The 15,952-nt window shown below is 36.8% G+C and overlaps 1 protein-coding gene across 9 annotated transcripts in view; it reads left to right on the top strand.

Annotated features, from left to right (window-relative positions):
* Positions 1–15,952, top strand: part of LOC110114712 — a 46,967-nt gene that overhangs the window by 10,963 nt on the left and 20,052 nt on the right. For all 9 annotated transcript variants that reach the window (XM_020847676.2, XM_020847678.2, XM_020847679.2 and 6 more), the window contains exons 5-6: positions 8,743–8,940; positions 9,008–9,246. In XM_020847676.2, coding sequence (XP_020703335.1) covers positions 8,743–8,940; positions 9,008–9,246 — 437 coding nt within the window. The remainder of the gene's footprint in view (positions 1–8,742; positions 8,941–9,007; positions 9,247–15,952) is intronic.

Genomic DNA, 15,952 nt, shown 5'->3' with positions numbered 1-15,952 from the left:
TTTTTTTTTTAATCTTAATATTAATATTAATACTAATATTATTATTGTATTACTTTTATACTATTACTATTATATATCATTAATCATGATAGTAATAGTAACATTATAATAGTAATATAATATTAACACTAATATTAATATTAATTAACATAAATGTTTAATAATAAAATACAAATAATAAAAAAAAGGAACAAATAGAGAAGGAGAGAGTGAGGTGGCATAATCTCCTCTGCTGATTTGGGTTCGGGTAAGGGCTGAGAGGTTGGACCTTGGGAGGCGGCTTTGAGTCTCAGCTACAGCAATAAGAGAAGAGGTATCGGGCATAAGAGGAGTTCGGCCAGGGTCTTGCGGCTTCCTGGGCTGGATCGGACAAAGGCAGAGGGAGGAGGCGGGTTCAGCTTGATGAGGTAGAGATCCTTCTCTCCCTCTCTCTGAATCGGAAAGACCAAGAGGTCGGGCAATGATCCCGATCGAGCTGGCTTCGGCGGGATGGGGTCGGAGAGGAAGGAGGGATCGGCCAGGTAAGAGCTGGATCTCTCTCTCTCTCTCTCTCTCTCTCTCTCTCTCTCTCTGTGGCTTGCGACCTGGGTGAGATCAGGAGGAGGAGTCGGGAGCAGCAGGGAGCCGAGAGGCAGCGACGGGATTAGAGGAATGAGCAGGGGAAGTCGTGGATGTCGGGAGGAGAAGCAGAGAAGAAAGGCTTCGTTTGGGTCGGTATTTAACGACATCAGAAATCATCGATCGAGGAAGGTTTGCGGGATTTGTGGGAGGCGACGCAAACGGCGCCGAATGCACAGTAACCCGGCGGAATTCCTTGCGGGATTTACGGGATCCTATACGAGGTATTTTTTGTCGTTGTTTTTGTCTTCCTTCGGGCATTATACGAAGGTCAACATCTTCCAGAAGCAATCATATCAAGCTGCAATTGCATATCGCACGCGACTAAATACTTTCGTTGATTACATAAGGTTTCTTTTAAGACAAGCAAATACTGATTTCTTTTGTTTATTGTTTGTTTGAATTCTAATAATGCATTTTATGATTCAATAAAGTCAAGTTGTTTTTGATAACATAATTTTATCCAACTGATTTTACTCCATTTAATCAGGCGATTCTTGAAAATCAGTTGGACACTTATATTATGGATATGCGATCTGATGAATAATTTTTTTTATTAAAAGATATATGAAGTCTTGCTGAGAAAAATATCCAAAATGAAAATGTTATTTTATAAACACTTGTTTACAGACTATTGAAATTGGCATTAGTATTACCTGTTATAACAATAAGAGTCGAAAAAGCATTGTATTGCTTGTGCTTTTAGTTTTGCTGATTGAAGGATGAAGCTACAACGAAAGACCTCTGTTTATTTCAGCCCTAGGTAGTTGCTCGGTTTGGCATATTTGCATAGAAGAAGCCTCTTGATCCTCCCAATTGGTCGCACACAAAGAAGAAGACATCTCTTGCCCTGCTTGGCACTAGCGCACGTACATGGAGACTTCGTCTCGTGTTCAATCGGCCCAGGAACGCACGTTGAAATCCAAACGAATACCACCACAGCTCTCCTCTCTCACTCGTCTCTCTCTCTGCCTAGACGGACCGCATGCAAGTAGAGAAAAATCGGGTTGGCCGCATGCACGCGGGAAGAAATCAGAAGCCGAAAGTCTTGATTTAGTGTATAGGAACATGGATAAGATCCCGCTCGATTACCTGCTTTGAGATTTGACGGGAAGGCAACAGTGCACAGGGAGAGAATTTCAAGGTAATCTTAGCCGTTGATTTGAATTTATTGATTTGGAAAATCAATTTCGTTCAAATTCTACCAATTGGGCTTGAATTGAGTTCAAATTGAGCTCGATTTGGGTTGATTTGAGTTCGATTTGATTCGATTGAATTAATTTCAGGTAATTAGACTTAAAGATTTGATTTGATTTAATTTGGGTTTAATTGAGTTTAATTGGACTCATTTTGGGTCCAATTTGAGTCTATTTGGGTTTAATGAGGCTTAATTAAGTAGATTGAGCCAATTTCATGCAAATTAAACTCGATTTGATTTGGCACAAATCGAGACGCCTCGACACGAAAATTGTGTCAACAAATTCGTAAAATGGAAATGCAATTTTAATTACAATAGTTAGAACCCTAACTATGATTTAATGTTCAAATAAATCCCATGAAATTAGTAAGAAATTTGAATTAGGCAAGATCAATGAGCAAATATAGTTTTAAGCATAATTAGATTTATTGTTGTGTCAACTTGATTAGAAATGCTAGCTAACTATTGATAAATTATGTTGAAGAAGATAGATCCAAGAAGAAAGTTAACCAAGTAAGAAATACATGCTAACGATACAATGAGATGACTTCCCTTGGAATTATATGATCACACTTATACCGCACTCAAAACAATCATATATCCAACTTGAAAATTTAAATAAGACATTTTTATTCAATCTAAGAAAATAATTTACACGCCTAATAGCATCTTTTTTATTGACTTTTTGATGCAATAAAAAAATATAGGGGAGCATATATTTCTTGAACCCACATAGACAACCCAAAAGAAACCACAAAAATAAGAGAATTGACTAGAGATATTAGAACAAACTCTTACATTTCAAATCTAACAAAGATTTAGAAATTAAAAAAAAAACTTACAGAGACGACTCGAACACTTAAACAAATTACAATGACTCCAAATTAAAGACACCCTAAAATTGCTTCACAATTTAGAAGAGGGATACAGGTGGAGTGGCACTTGCGGAGAGAGGAAAGAGGTTAGAAGCCGAGAAGAAAGGTTGGAAAGAACTCGCAAGATTTCCGGAGGAGATGAGAAAGAAGGTGGACAAAGCTCGCAAGCTTTTTCAAGCAAACCCGCAGTTTATAGCTTTTCCAAAAATAACATATCATTCACTATTTTAAAACATAGCAAAGCTTTCATATTTATAGGTATGAAAGGGGAATACCAAAAGACACAAACATTGAATTCTCATTGGAATTCTAAACATCACAAACCATAAAATCCTATTGTTTTTTACGGAAAAACAACCCAAACCCAGGAACCGAAGGAGCAACCACGGGAGCCAAGGAGGCCGCACGGAACCAAGGCGCCAAAGCCACGGGAAAACTCCCAGGCTCGGAAAACCAGCAGCCGGCCGGAAATCCAAGGGGCAAAGGCACAGAAAACAATTGCCCATGGTGGAAGCCAAGGAGCCACGTCCACTCTGCTGCTCGCACACCCAGGAGGCGGAAGTCCACCCCTCTCCCGTTTCTATTGCCCAACCAAACCCAGGAAGAAAAATGGACCACCTTTGCCGACCCCGACGTCGCCACCAGCCCTACTCGACGTCGCCGGTTTGCCCTAGCATATCCTTCTACCTCTCGAGGGCAGGTATATTCCTCTTCTTCTTCCTCTTTCTATCTTTTCTTCTTCCACCTCTTATCCTATTTCCTTCCCTTCTTCTCAATAATATATATTCATAGGATGTTAGATCGGAAACTTGCTGCAAGGATTGCGCCGCGGCCACCACCACCCATTCTTCGGTAGCTGTTGCGGCGTGGTCACAAGATGATATCGCTGACGACAAGGGAGAAGCTCTCGCACAAAGGGGCATTTACGACATTTTTCCGTTGGAAACCACGGGAAGCAGCAGACCGCGGAAGGCAATGAAAGGTCGTGAGAAGCAGCCACGGGCCGCAAAAATTTTTCTACCTCCGTCCTGCCGCAATGCCTCAAACAAGCATTTAACAAATTTTTATACAGCAACGCAGCTGTGAAGCCGTCCCAAACGTACCCTTAACCTCTTAAAATCTGAAATTGATTTCCTAAATGAGATGAGTTAATTTAGGAAAGGCCCCACTATTCAAATTCATTTGAATTTTGAAACGGAGATCTTCTAATCTCCTTTCTTAATTTAAATATCCAATTTTGGCAACCCCTTTTAAAGTACCCAATAAAATCCCCATCAAGGACCGGCCCACTTTCCCTCTCTCCCTCAATTGGATGGGTTCAAATTCAAATTAACCTTCCTTAATTAAACCACCAAGCCAGCTCTCCCTATAGTCGCCGTACTCTCTCTCTCTCTCCCCCTCCCATACCTAAATAAGATACTCCACTAAGTTTCCAACTCAGCCCCACCCTAACCCCATCCAACCTAGCCGTCACCTTCAATTTCCGTCTCTTTTCCTGAAGCTCCTACTTTCTATGAAGGGAATTTCGGCTAGGAAAAGGGGCCGGCCTGTTGTCTGAACCCCCACACTGCTGTCCAGAGCCTCCATTGGAAGAATTTTCCTACTGTCCAGGAAATTCCAGTCCAGATTTTGCTATTCAGAAAATTCCAACCAAGGTTCTTGCTGCCCAAAAATTTCCAACAAGGACCTTTGCCAGCCCTCCTAACGCTAGGAAACTGTTGTCCTGAAGTTCTGCACCTCTTCCCGGTTGTTCCTTGGTGCAAGAAGGCTTGTGCTTGCTGTCCACTTCTTTTCCAGCATTCAAACGACCTTGCTAGAGTGCGTATCTCTCTTATCTTTGGGTAAACTCGACAGCTGACTCTCTATCTTTATAGTTGCATCCTTGATTGTGGTTTTATTATATTCATGAAGATCATGTTAATGCTTCTCCGCTAAAACCTAGTAATTTGAAGAGTTGGGTAAAGGATCTTCTTGTAGTGACTAATCTTATTGTTAACATTGAGATTTATTGTTGAAAAACAATCATGCATGCAATGTTAGATTAAATTGACTGTGTTATGATCTTAACACCAATGCATGTGAGTTAACCTAAGCTTATCTTACCGCTCTTTGTGTTTTATTTTGTCGCTTATAATCAATATAAATATATAATTATTGTGATTTTTAAAATTAACCGTGCAAATTCCTTAATCCAAATCATCATTGCATGTACGTTCTAAGTCACTATACCCATGCTAAATACAAATAAAACATTTCACTTTCTCTAGTGCCACTTGATAACAATACATGTGGGAATGCCTAGCTGCAAGAATAATTGTAGGTATAGGTACCAACAACATCACCACCACCACCACCACCACCAACAACAACATCAAGCCTTTATCCCACTACATGTCGTCGGATACATGAATAATTTTTCTCCATTTTTATGTTGAGAGTCAAAATTTCATTTAAAGTTAATAAAAAAAATGTCATTTCTAATATTTTGTAACAAGCTTTTTTAGGTCTAACTGAACCTTTTTTAACATAGGCCAAATCTAATACATTTACTCTCATAATCAAGTCATTGGAAGGCTGGTTGTTTATGTGACCAAACAATCTAAGGCAACTCTCTCTCATCTTATCGTCCATTTGAGCTACTTTAACTTTTTCACATATATGCTCATTTCACATTCTACCGCTAAGAGTGAAGCCACTCATCCATTTGAGCATCCTCATCTTTGCAACACTTAATCTTATGCTTCTCTTTTAATGGCCAAAATTCTATGCCATAAAGCAGTACAGGTCCACCACCATCTTATGGAATTTTTTCTTAAGTTTGAGGGGGACTTTTCTATCACACAACAGGCTTGATGCATTCTTCCACTTCAACCATCCAACTTGAATTCTACTAATATTCCCATTTATTTCATTGTTGCTTTGAACAATAAACCCAGATATCTAAAACATGCACTCTTTTTAATGACTTTATCACTCAATGTCTCGAACCTACCATTATATCTATTACTACTAAAATTACACTTCATGTATTCAGTTTTAGATCTACTAAAGAGAAAACCTTTAGAGTCTAAGGTTGATTTCCATAATTCAAGTTTTCCTTCAACTCCCTCTCTAGTCTTATCAACAAAAGAATATCATCATCAAAAAGAATACACCGAGGTGCGTCCTCTTGCAGATGTTTAGTTTGAACATCAATGACTAAAGCAAAAGGATATGGGCTTAATGTTGATTCTTGATGTAATCCAACTAAAATAGGAAAATGCATGATCAAACCACCTTGTGTTTGACCATAAGTAATAGCATCTGCATACATATCCTTAGTGACTTGAATATAAGCATCATTAACCCCTTTCTTTTCTAGAACTATCAAAAGCAGTTTCTCTTGAAACTTTTTCATTCTCTAAATCAATAAATATTTTATGTAGATCCTTCTTATAAGTAATTAGATGTTCATCTCTTTTCTTAAATACATTATATCTTTTGTGAGCGAAATGACTTTATTAACAATTGATGTGGGCTTTGTGGCAAGGCTATGAAACTTGTGGCAACATCAGATATTGTTTTCCTCCTTTTTGTTGGTCTTTTTAAACACTTGGACCAAGTTGAAGGCGAGGGAGTTACAACTGGATGCGACTGTTGCCATAAGTGTAAGAATTGGCTTGTTCAGTTCAGTTGAATCGGCCCTAATAGTAGCAGCCAGCGGGCGAGCAGAGAGACGGGCACGAGCTGGCCGAGTGCAGGAGCTACTAGCGAGACTGAATCATGTAAATGAGCGAGGAAATGGGTTTGGGAGTGAAAAGTTATGACTCCTCGTGGGAGATAACTTTGATTTGCTCACTCTAGTGAACTATACAATCGAGGAAAGCTCTGAACGAGAGTAGGCAACAATAGAGAAGAAAGAAAAGAATTTGGGTAAGGAAGAAGAATATGGTGCTTGTGAGGAGTTTATTTTTTTTTCTCGATTGCTAAAATAGGTAAGTAATTTAGTATTTTATTTTATTATTTGTTAGATGGATGAGGAAGTCTAGGAAAAGAGAAGGAAATTTGGAAGAAAGATCATCGAGGTATTTTATTTTAATTTAATTTAAATTAAGAATAATTAATTTTTAATAATTTTTAGAAATTAACCGCCTATTAATGTAAATTCTTGTGTAAGATATGTTTGTTTATTTAATTTAGAAAAGTTGAATACACTAAAGAAGAAAAAGGAAGTGTTCAACTATTTTATTATTTGGTGAAATGTAAGTTGTTTTGTTTTATTTTAAAATAAGGGAATTTAATGTTTTGTATATAGAATTGAGATTTTGGGATTTATATAGGCGGTGAAATCTTTGAGTCGATGAAAAGGAAGATCAATTGATTGAATGAGTTGACCAATGAGCTGAGATAAAATATTAATTTACAACAAGTGTTATAGGAAGTGAATAGGTAAGAGGTAATTAAATGTTAATGCAAAAGTTATTCAAATTTAATGGAAAATATAGTTTAAGGTAATTGTATATATTCATATAATTGTGTGCATGATTTTAGATTGCATTAAGGAAGGCTATTCAGTATTTCAAAGATCAAGGATTTGAAAGGATATGTATACACGAAAGTAATTAAAGTTGGTAATTAGAGTTATTTTATTAGAATTATATTCTTTTATTTTTTATTTCAATTTTAAATACAGTATCATGCCTATTTATTTATTTATATTTGAATGTTATTATGTTAAAAAATGATGAAAGTTTAGCAATTAAAATTATAATGTAATATGAATAGATATATATGTATGAAAAGTGCATATTTCGATTAAAATACATGTAAATAAAAAAAAATGAAATGAATAAAATAATTTATAACATGTAAATGAAAGTATTAAAAAAGAAGAAGAAAAATGTGCAGGTATGCAAATTCAGTAATTCATTCCCTTGTGATACTGGCTATGGATGCGACGTACCCATGCACGTCAAATGAAAATGGTTAACCTTCATTAGTACAAAAGTTTAGACGGTGCTCTGTACTAAATGGAAAGGAAAAATGAATAAATGGCAAATGAAAAATGAATAAATGAAATAGAAAAAAGAAACAAATTACTTGGAAGGCAAATAATAAGATTTTACAGTTTATGAAATATTATATATATGTTAACTATACAAGAAAGATAAAGGACATGTTGCTTTTATATATGTTTAATTGCTATACTACAATCTATATTTATCCATCGATTTTACTATGTAAATTCAAACTGTTAAACTAAAATCTCAGGTAAATCTTCTAACAAATAAATAACCGAAAGAGAAAAATTTGCCTACAGAAGAAGAAGATCAAATGATAATAGGTAAGAACTAGTTTATGTATATATTCAATTTGTAAAATTGTTTTAGTGGTTCTTCAGTTATATGTGGGATGTTAGTTTGTTAATTGTTTAAGTTATTGAAAGAAAGGTACTAAGTGTCTGATCGTCTGTTCCCGCTTCGTTAATTCGAGTCTTCGAGTTATGTCGTGATAATAAGTGAGGTCAAGGAGATGCTTGGTAGCATGATTTGAGTAGGATTTGTCAGGTTACATGGATAATTAGCCATGTTCTTGAGTGCATGTTGATGTAACCTAAAGCTCTAAGAGTAATTTAATGCATGATGATATAGGTCTTTGAGTTAAGATTTCCTAATGCAATTAGAATGATGTGATGCATGCAAATCATACCAGGGAAATTTATGATTCACTAATCACATATCAGTAAATAAGCTTAAAACTTTTTTAAATTAAAATCTTAAATACAAAAATGAAAAATCAGAACTCAAATAATAATGTAATGAATGAATAAATCCAAAGAATTCAAAAAAGAATCCCAATCATGCAATAATAGATCCTGTTTACCCTAATGATTACCTACAGTCAAGAATACCACAAGAATAGGTACTGTATACTAGCAAACCCATGAAGGCACCACAGTCATGCATCTATAGGTTTTTGTCCTGCATTTGCAGAAGCTAGAATAACAACTACTAGATTATTTCTGCATTCTGTTATTAAACCGCTATTGTCTTCACCTGCCTGTGATATTAGGTGCCAAGCTCTGCATGCTTGCTGACTTGCTTGGTAACTCGGGAACCATTACCGGTGTAGATGTTGCACGACACCGATTAGCTGCCTGCCGCACTATGTTACAGAAATATGAACTTGGGGATCGGTGCCGCCTTTTTGTAGCTGATGGATCAACATTTTCCCTTGTTCCTACAAGATATCATACTGATGTGAAAATGTGTAAGGACTTGTGTTGTTGCTTTTCAGCATTGATGTTTTCATGTCAGTCCTGTTTAAAATTTAACAGGTCCTACTGATGGCAAGGATGTGGAAAATACATTCAGAGAGTGGACGTCTAAGAAAACATGGACAAACCGAAAGAATGCGGCTAAACGAAAAATGGCAAACAGTGTACATACGCCGCTAGAACCTTCAGAACCCGACTTGATATTTTATGGTAGAGATTCTGGTGTTGTTGGCATGCAGAGGAGCAAAGTATTTCATATATTAGATGCCACTGAGAGCTCATCTTCTGGTTATGATAAGGTATGTCATGATACATGCCATTTATACGTGTGAACAATTTGTACTGCAGGGAAATTTAGTCATCAATCAATCAGGTGCTTCTAGTTTGATTTATTTATACTTTGCTACTTGCTCCAGATTCTAGCTATATCCTGTCGCTATGCTATGTGATCTTGCTTTTATCTCTTGTAAACACATCTAAATGTGTGTTCGTGGGCTATATGTATGTCGTAGCATCTATTATATCCCACTTGGAAGCCAGGGTAAACTGTCAAATTTAAACAAGTACAATATGATTTGGCATGCATTAAATGGTAGAAAATGTGGCAATGATTTAGAATGCATTAATCAGCTAGCCAGACATGAATTTTGTAAAACAACCTAAAATAGTGATTATTTTTCCTAAAATGGATTCTATGCTAATCCTTTCTTGACGTTTTCTTTTCTAATTTCAATATTTACCTTACACTAGTTTTTTTTTTTTGGCATTCACATCCAGAAAATTTAGAAGTATTTCACGCTCAGCATTATTTCTAAAACTTGTTTCTGCTCCGATAAACATGCAACACACTAAGTGTCACAAACTAAGTTTATGTGTTTGCTTGGCAGATGGCCTTAAAATTTAAATTTATTTCAAACGATCCAAGTGTACTTAAATTGTCTTTCCTCCTATCAGCTAGCCTTAACATCGAATGTTGGTTCATTTGGGTAACATCAACCTGATTTATAGAGCAGTTATGTATAAAAAAAGTAAATTAAAATAAAAAATAGAGCAGTTATGTACGTCTATGCCAACTTCTAGGCATATTTTAAATGAATCCCAGCTCATTACCAAATCTGTACTGGAACTCAATGACAGATCTTCTCACTTCCTGTAAAATGGGCAACTCATTTCACTAAAAGTATGTCAGCTGCTAGTACTCGCACCTCTTTCGGGAGAAGAGCGTATGATACTTCTGCAACTTATGATGTTTTTTTGATGGTCGACCTAATTGTAGTTTAGAATATAGACATACACATTCAAATCTACTTTAAAAAATAATACCCATGTCCTTAAAGAAAGGTTAAATTACTTACTGCTGCTTAAGATTTATGACCCCATACTCATACGTATCTATTAGAAAAGGATTGTTGACGTGTCAACTTGTTTGCTTCCATCAAACTAATTTCTTTTAAGAGGTGTAGAGCATATTCTCTTTGAAAAATAGTGATTATAGATTTGTTTCTAGCATCTTTTCGTATGATTTGAAGATCAAGAGACAACAAGCTTCTTTAGTACATGTAAGAGCTAGAGGAAAGTTACTTTTTTGTGCTAAAACAGAAGAAAATGAGGCTTTTCAGGAGTGCAAAATTTGTAAAGAATATCAAGTTGCTCTTTTTTAGGCAAATGTCTCCTAGATTGCCAGTGCTTTTAAGCTTTAGTACTTTTCTTTTTGTTTAATAAGCATGAGCGTCTTTGTATTGATTTTTTGGGTGAGGGAGATTGATTAAAATTGCTAGCTTGTCATGTAGTTTTCAACAATTTTCTCTCATCTTATTAATTTTTTAAAACATCGCACTAAAGATTATTTTTTCCCCCCCTATCTCGAGCCATTTCTTAGATTTTGCTCTAGACTTCTGATCTCAAGAACAAACTATTCAGTTTGATGAGGGTTCTTGGTACCTCCAAGCATTATATTTTGTTTACTTAATTCTCTTCAAACCTTAAGAAATATTTATTCAACTTTGGATGGTGGATGAATCCCTAGGATTCTTTTACAAACTCATGTAGGCAAACTAGAAAGAAAGAGCCAATAGAGGAGAATACTAAGACAAGTAGACCAAAACTTGATTCAAACTAGAATGCAGACATCCAAACAAACACCAAAATAAACGAAAGCCGAACAAACGAACAACAACAACAACGCGTTTACGTAGTGCCCAAGACGAAATAGAGAGGAGGAAGAGAGAAATGGAACAAGCTCTCAAGCTTTTCCAAGGAAGAAGAAACCCTCAGGTTTTGTAGAAACTTTACTCAAATATTCAACAACCTTCTCATGTCAAAAACATATCCAATTTATAAGATAAAAGGGGGCAGCCAAACATCCATTCAACCTCCAACTGAACCAATCAGGTAAGGGGAGCTAGAAGGCCAAAATTCATTCCAGAACAGCAACCAAAAAGGACACACAGAAAACCGGGTAAAGCAACTACGGGACAAGCAGCTAGGGGAGAAATCGAAGGGGGCACCCAGCAAGGGATAAAGAACCAGCCACGGGAAACAACACCAGGAAGAAACCGAGGGGACACAAATAAGGGGAAAAGGAAAAGATCCTACTCCGCTTAATGAGCTAACAAGAGGAATGCCTTTTCATATTAATGAGCTAAACATTAGCTCAAGCATTATGAGCTAGAACCAAGTAGCTTCTGAAGAACACATCCCAAACCTGAGCAGCCAAGGCCCAACCCGAGAGGCAACCAGCAGCCCAAAGATCCAAAAGAACCCAAGTAGCTAGCACACCCAAGGTTTGCCATGCCTAAGCTTTACTTACTCATGATCATTGGATGTTTTCCATCATAGGATAGCATAAAAAAATTAAATAAAAATTATAATATTCAAATTACAATAACAATGAAAATAAACTGAAATTTGCATGCATCACAAACTTCATTTTGATCTTTGTTGAGGCCTGTAAAAACATCTAAGACCCAAAAGAACCCAAGTAACTAGCACACCCAAGGTTTACCATGCCCAAGCTTTACTTACTCATGATCATTGGATGTTTTCCATCATAGGATAGCATAAAAAAATTAAATAAAAATTATAATATTCAAATTACCATAAAAATGAAAATAAACTGAAATTTGCATGCATCACAAACTTCATTTTGATTTTTGTTGAGGCCTGTAAAAACATCTTAGGTTCTTGTTTTTCTTACAAGTTTGCTGTATTTATCTGCACACTACCCACACCAATTTTTTGGCTTGAATATGTCTAGTTCTTTTGACTTCTTGTGAGTATGATGAAGTATTTGGTGATACTCTTGCTTGTTTGAGATCGCAAGCATGATTTTTGAATTCATATAATTGAAGAGAATTTTTAAGATTCAAATATGCCATGCTAATTTTCTCTCGAATTACTCGAGCAATGTTGTGGACCAAGTACAGGTATCCAAAGTCTTCTTCCATAGAATTAATAAGCTAAGCAATCACGAAGGTGTTATTGGTATCTCGTATTGGAAAGGAAGGGTCGCCTTTTTCAAGTTAGTGGATCGTACCATTTAGGTGCTTCATCCATACTGTCCCGTAAATCACCATCCTGACCTTGATTTCTTTCTAGTGGAAACTTGATAGGAAATACTTGATTTCAAGTAGTTCCTAGCCCAAATCTGAAGTAGAACAAGGGGAAAACTGCAGTTTTCTCCAATGGACAGCAGTTTTTCAAAAGAAAACAGTGAGAGATTGCGGGAAAACTGAGATAGAACTCAAGCAAAGGCTTGTATTTTACTAATAGACGAATAAAATAGCAAAGATACAATTTGTTCTTCAATCCGAGAGGAAGAACAACTCTCCAATCTCCGGCAACGCCAAGAGCCCAAAGCAAAAAACCGTAGATCTCAAATTGACATTCAAATTCAAGATGATCTCCTACTCACACCCTTCTCCCTAATTAAAGCAAAAGGAATAATTAAAAATCCCTAAACAGCCCCTTAATTCAAAATTTCCCTCCTAAAGTTAATACAATGCTTGGGCCCACAAGGGCCGCCGCCCCTTCCTTGTTCTCCGCCCAGCTTGGGCCTGCGGGAAAAAACCAGGACCGGTCCAGTCGGCCCTCCTGGGCCGGCGGCATAACAAAACTCCAAGTATGATAGTAGGTAAAATGCTTTTATCCTTTTCTTTTTTGCATTAGGCAGCAGCTTGAATCCAAAAATACAACAACAACATCAAGCCTTTATCCCACTTTGTGGGGTCGGCTACATTAATCGATTTTCTCCATTGTGCCCTGGTAAGAGTCAAATTCTTAGTTAAATCTAATAAAAAATAGTCATTTCTAATATTTTCTAACCTTGTCTTCTTAGGTCTATCTCTACCTTTTTTGACATAGGCCAAATTTAATACATCTAATCTCCCAACTGGGTCATCGGAAGGTTACCGTTTTATGTGACCAAACCATCTAATTGGATACCTTTTTTTAATGATTGGCCTAATTGTAATTTAGATTATAGACATACACTTTTGAGTCTACTTTCAAAATAATATGCATGTCATTAAAGAAAGGATAAATACTTCTTGCTTAAGATTTATAACTCCTATGTATACATATCCATGGTTATTGTCAAAATTTTATCTCTACAACTAACCTTACGGTTGAATATTCGCAGATACTTTACCATTGGTCTCAACGAGTTCACTATAATATCTCTAATATTTTTTTCCCCTCCTATTCACAAGTTGTTGCTTCTCTCTATATTGGTTTACGAACTTTTCCAACTTAACAGTTGAGGAACCAGGCCACTTTGGTTGGTAATGCTACCCCAATACCCCCTAGTCACTTTGAAAGTTTCGCTGTTCCCTTTCTCGTGATTGTTGCCACCTGTTTTGCTTATAATACCCAAAATATTTAAAATAAATTTAAGCATAAATTTCTTCTAAATGTTAATTTATTTTTATTAAATTCTACTTTTAATTTCGAGCATTTTGACATATAGAAGTATACGTAAATTATTAATCATATATGTATAGCTATTATATGAATAATTGTTTAATCTTTCAGCAATAGTTAATTTAAATTAAACAAAGTTATGACTCTTAAATTATGACTATAAACAGCATTGCATTATTTATTTCTATTACTGCAGCCACAACACTTAGCCATGCATGCATTGGGTTGATTACAAGAGGCTGGAAATCAACGGCTGGATGGATTTTTGGAATGATTAGTGGAGTTATGAGTGGAGTTTAGGAGTAGAATATAATTTTGTTTAGTGGCAATTTATTTTATAACCAAGGCATTGCATTTTCTCCTAATTCCATGCATAGCATTTCCACGACAATCCCTGGATTCTAAGCAACTGCTATTGCTGAGAGCTGTTGGTTGTGAGAGAGCGAAGAGATGGAGGAGGCATTATGTCGGTGAATTTTCCGTAGGGGTGTCAATATTTGACATGACCTGGAAACTCGACTCGAACTAAACACGAAAATTTCAGGTTTGGGTCCTGATTTTTCCTTGTTTCAAATTTCAGGTTGAGTTCGGGATGACTCGGAAACCCGAGAATGACCTGGTTTTGACCCGGGTTTCTGGCCGAAGAAGCGCACGAAACGGAGAAGGGACCTTCATGACGAGCGAACTCACGTCGTTGCTTCTGATCTAAATGTTGTAACTTCCAATCCTACCGAAAGGGAACGTCGTCCAAGGAGCGAAGTCGAACAACAACGACCGGCGGCTCCTTCACTGTTCACAGCGAGTGAACTCCCGTCATTGCTAATGCTTTCGATCAAAATGTTGTAACTTACTAACTTCCGATCTGACCAGAAGTGAACGTCATCCAAGGGCAAGGAGCAAAGTCGAACAACAACAAAAAGCTTATGACTTCTTCAGCGAGCAAACTGTCATCGTTGCTTCCGTTCAAAATGTTGTAACTTCCAATCCTACTGGAAGGGAACGTCATCCAAGGAGCAAAATCGAAGAACAACGACCGATGGCTCGTTCATAGTTCACAACGAGCGAACTCCTGTGCTTCCGATCAAAATGTTGTAACTTTCGATCTGATCGGAAGGAGCGAAGTCGAACAACAACGAAGTAGCCTGGAGCCGACAACTTCTTCAATGCGAGCGAATTCCTATCGTTGACTCGTTGCTTCCGAGAATGCCGTCCAAGGAACGAATCAGGCAATCAGTGAAGTAGAACTCGAACACCAATGTAGGAGCCAGCGTCACTTGGCGGGTTGGGTTCGGGTCCGAAAAACTGACCCGTTTGCAAAAACGGGTCGGGTTTGGGTTGAACAGTGACGAGTTAGTTTCAGGTTGGACCCGAACTTGACCCGTGACCCGATTTTGGCAACCTTGATTTTCCGGTAAGGGAATTTAGGAAGGAAGTTTAGGATTGTAGAATCAGTAAGTGTATTCTTAATAGTTGTTGAATTAAATGTGTGCAGAAACTTGTAATGGTAGAAATTAGTAGGAATGTTTGCTGAAATCTGAAGCATTGCTGAATTTAATGTTCACAGAGATTTGTAATGGTAGAAATCAGTAAGAATGTTTGCTGAAATCCGAAGGGCCGCAGTTTTAACAGAAAACATGATTGAGGTGATGAAATGTGTTGTTGGTTGCTTAAGTTCGGTAATACTACTGTTGTTATAGTGGCTGAAATCAGTGAGGAAACAGAGGAAGAAAATTAAAATCAGGTAAGGATAATTGTTGAAATTTAGTATGTTGTTGTTGTTGTTGCTGCTGCTATTGCTACTAATATTAGGGGCTGTTGTTAAATTTAGGAAAGGAAAGGAGGGGAATTGAGGAAAAGAGCTTTAGTAGAAGAGAAAGAATGTTGGATTGAATGAAGAATAGTACAATTGAGGTAAATTGTAATATATTCATATTTCTTGTGTTATTTTTCTTAATGCATGTATCAATAAAGAAATGCTTATTTAGGTTGTTTACAAAAGAAAAAAGGAATCGGAGTACTTTAGGTGAACCGGTTTTACCTGATTGTTATGGAAAAAGAGGTGAGATACCAAAACAATGTTATAGA

Source organism: Dendrobium catenatum, unplaced genomic scaffold (assembly GCF_001605985.2).
Source record: "Dendrobium catenatum unplaced genomic scaffold, ASM160598v2 fragScaff_scaffold_54, whole genome shotgun sequence".
In the NCBI taxonomy this organism is placed as follows: Eukaryota; Viridiplantae; Streptophyta; class Magnoliopsida; order Asparagales; family Orchidaceae; genus Dendrobium; species Dendrobium catenatum.
This window is presented reverse-complemented; position numbering and strand designations above follow the sequence as displayed.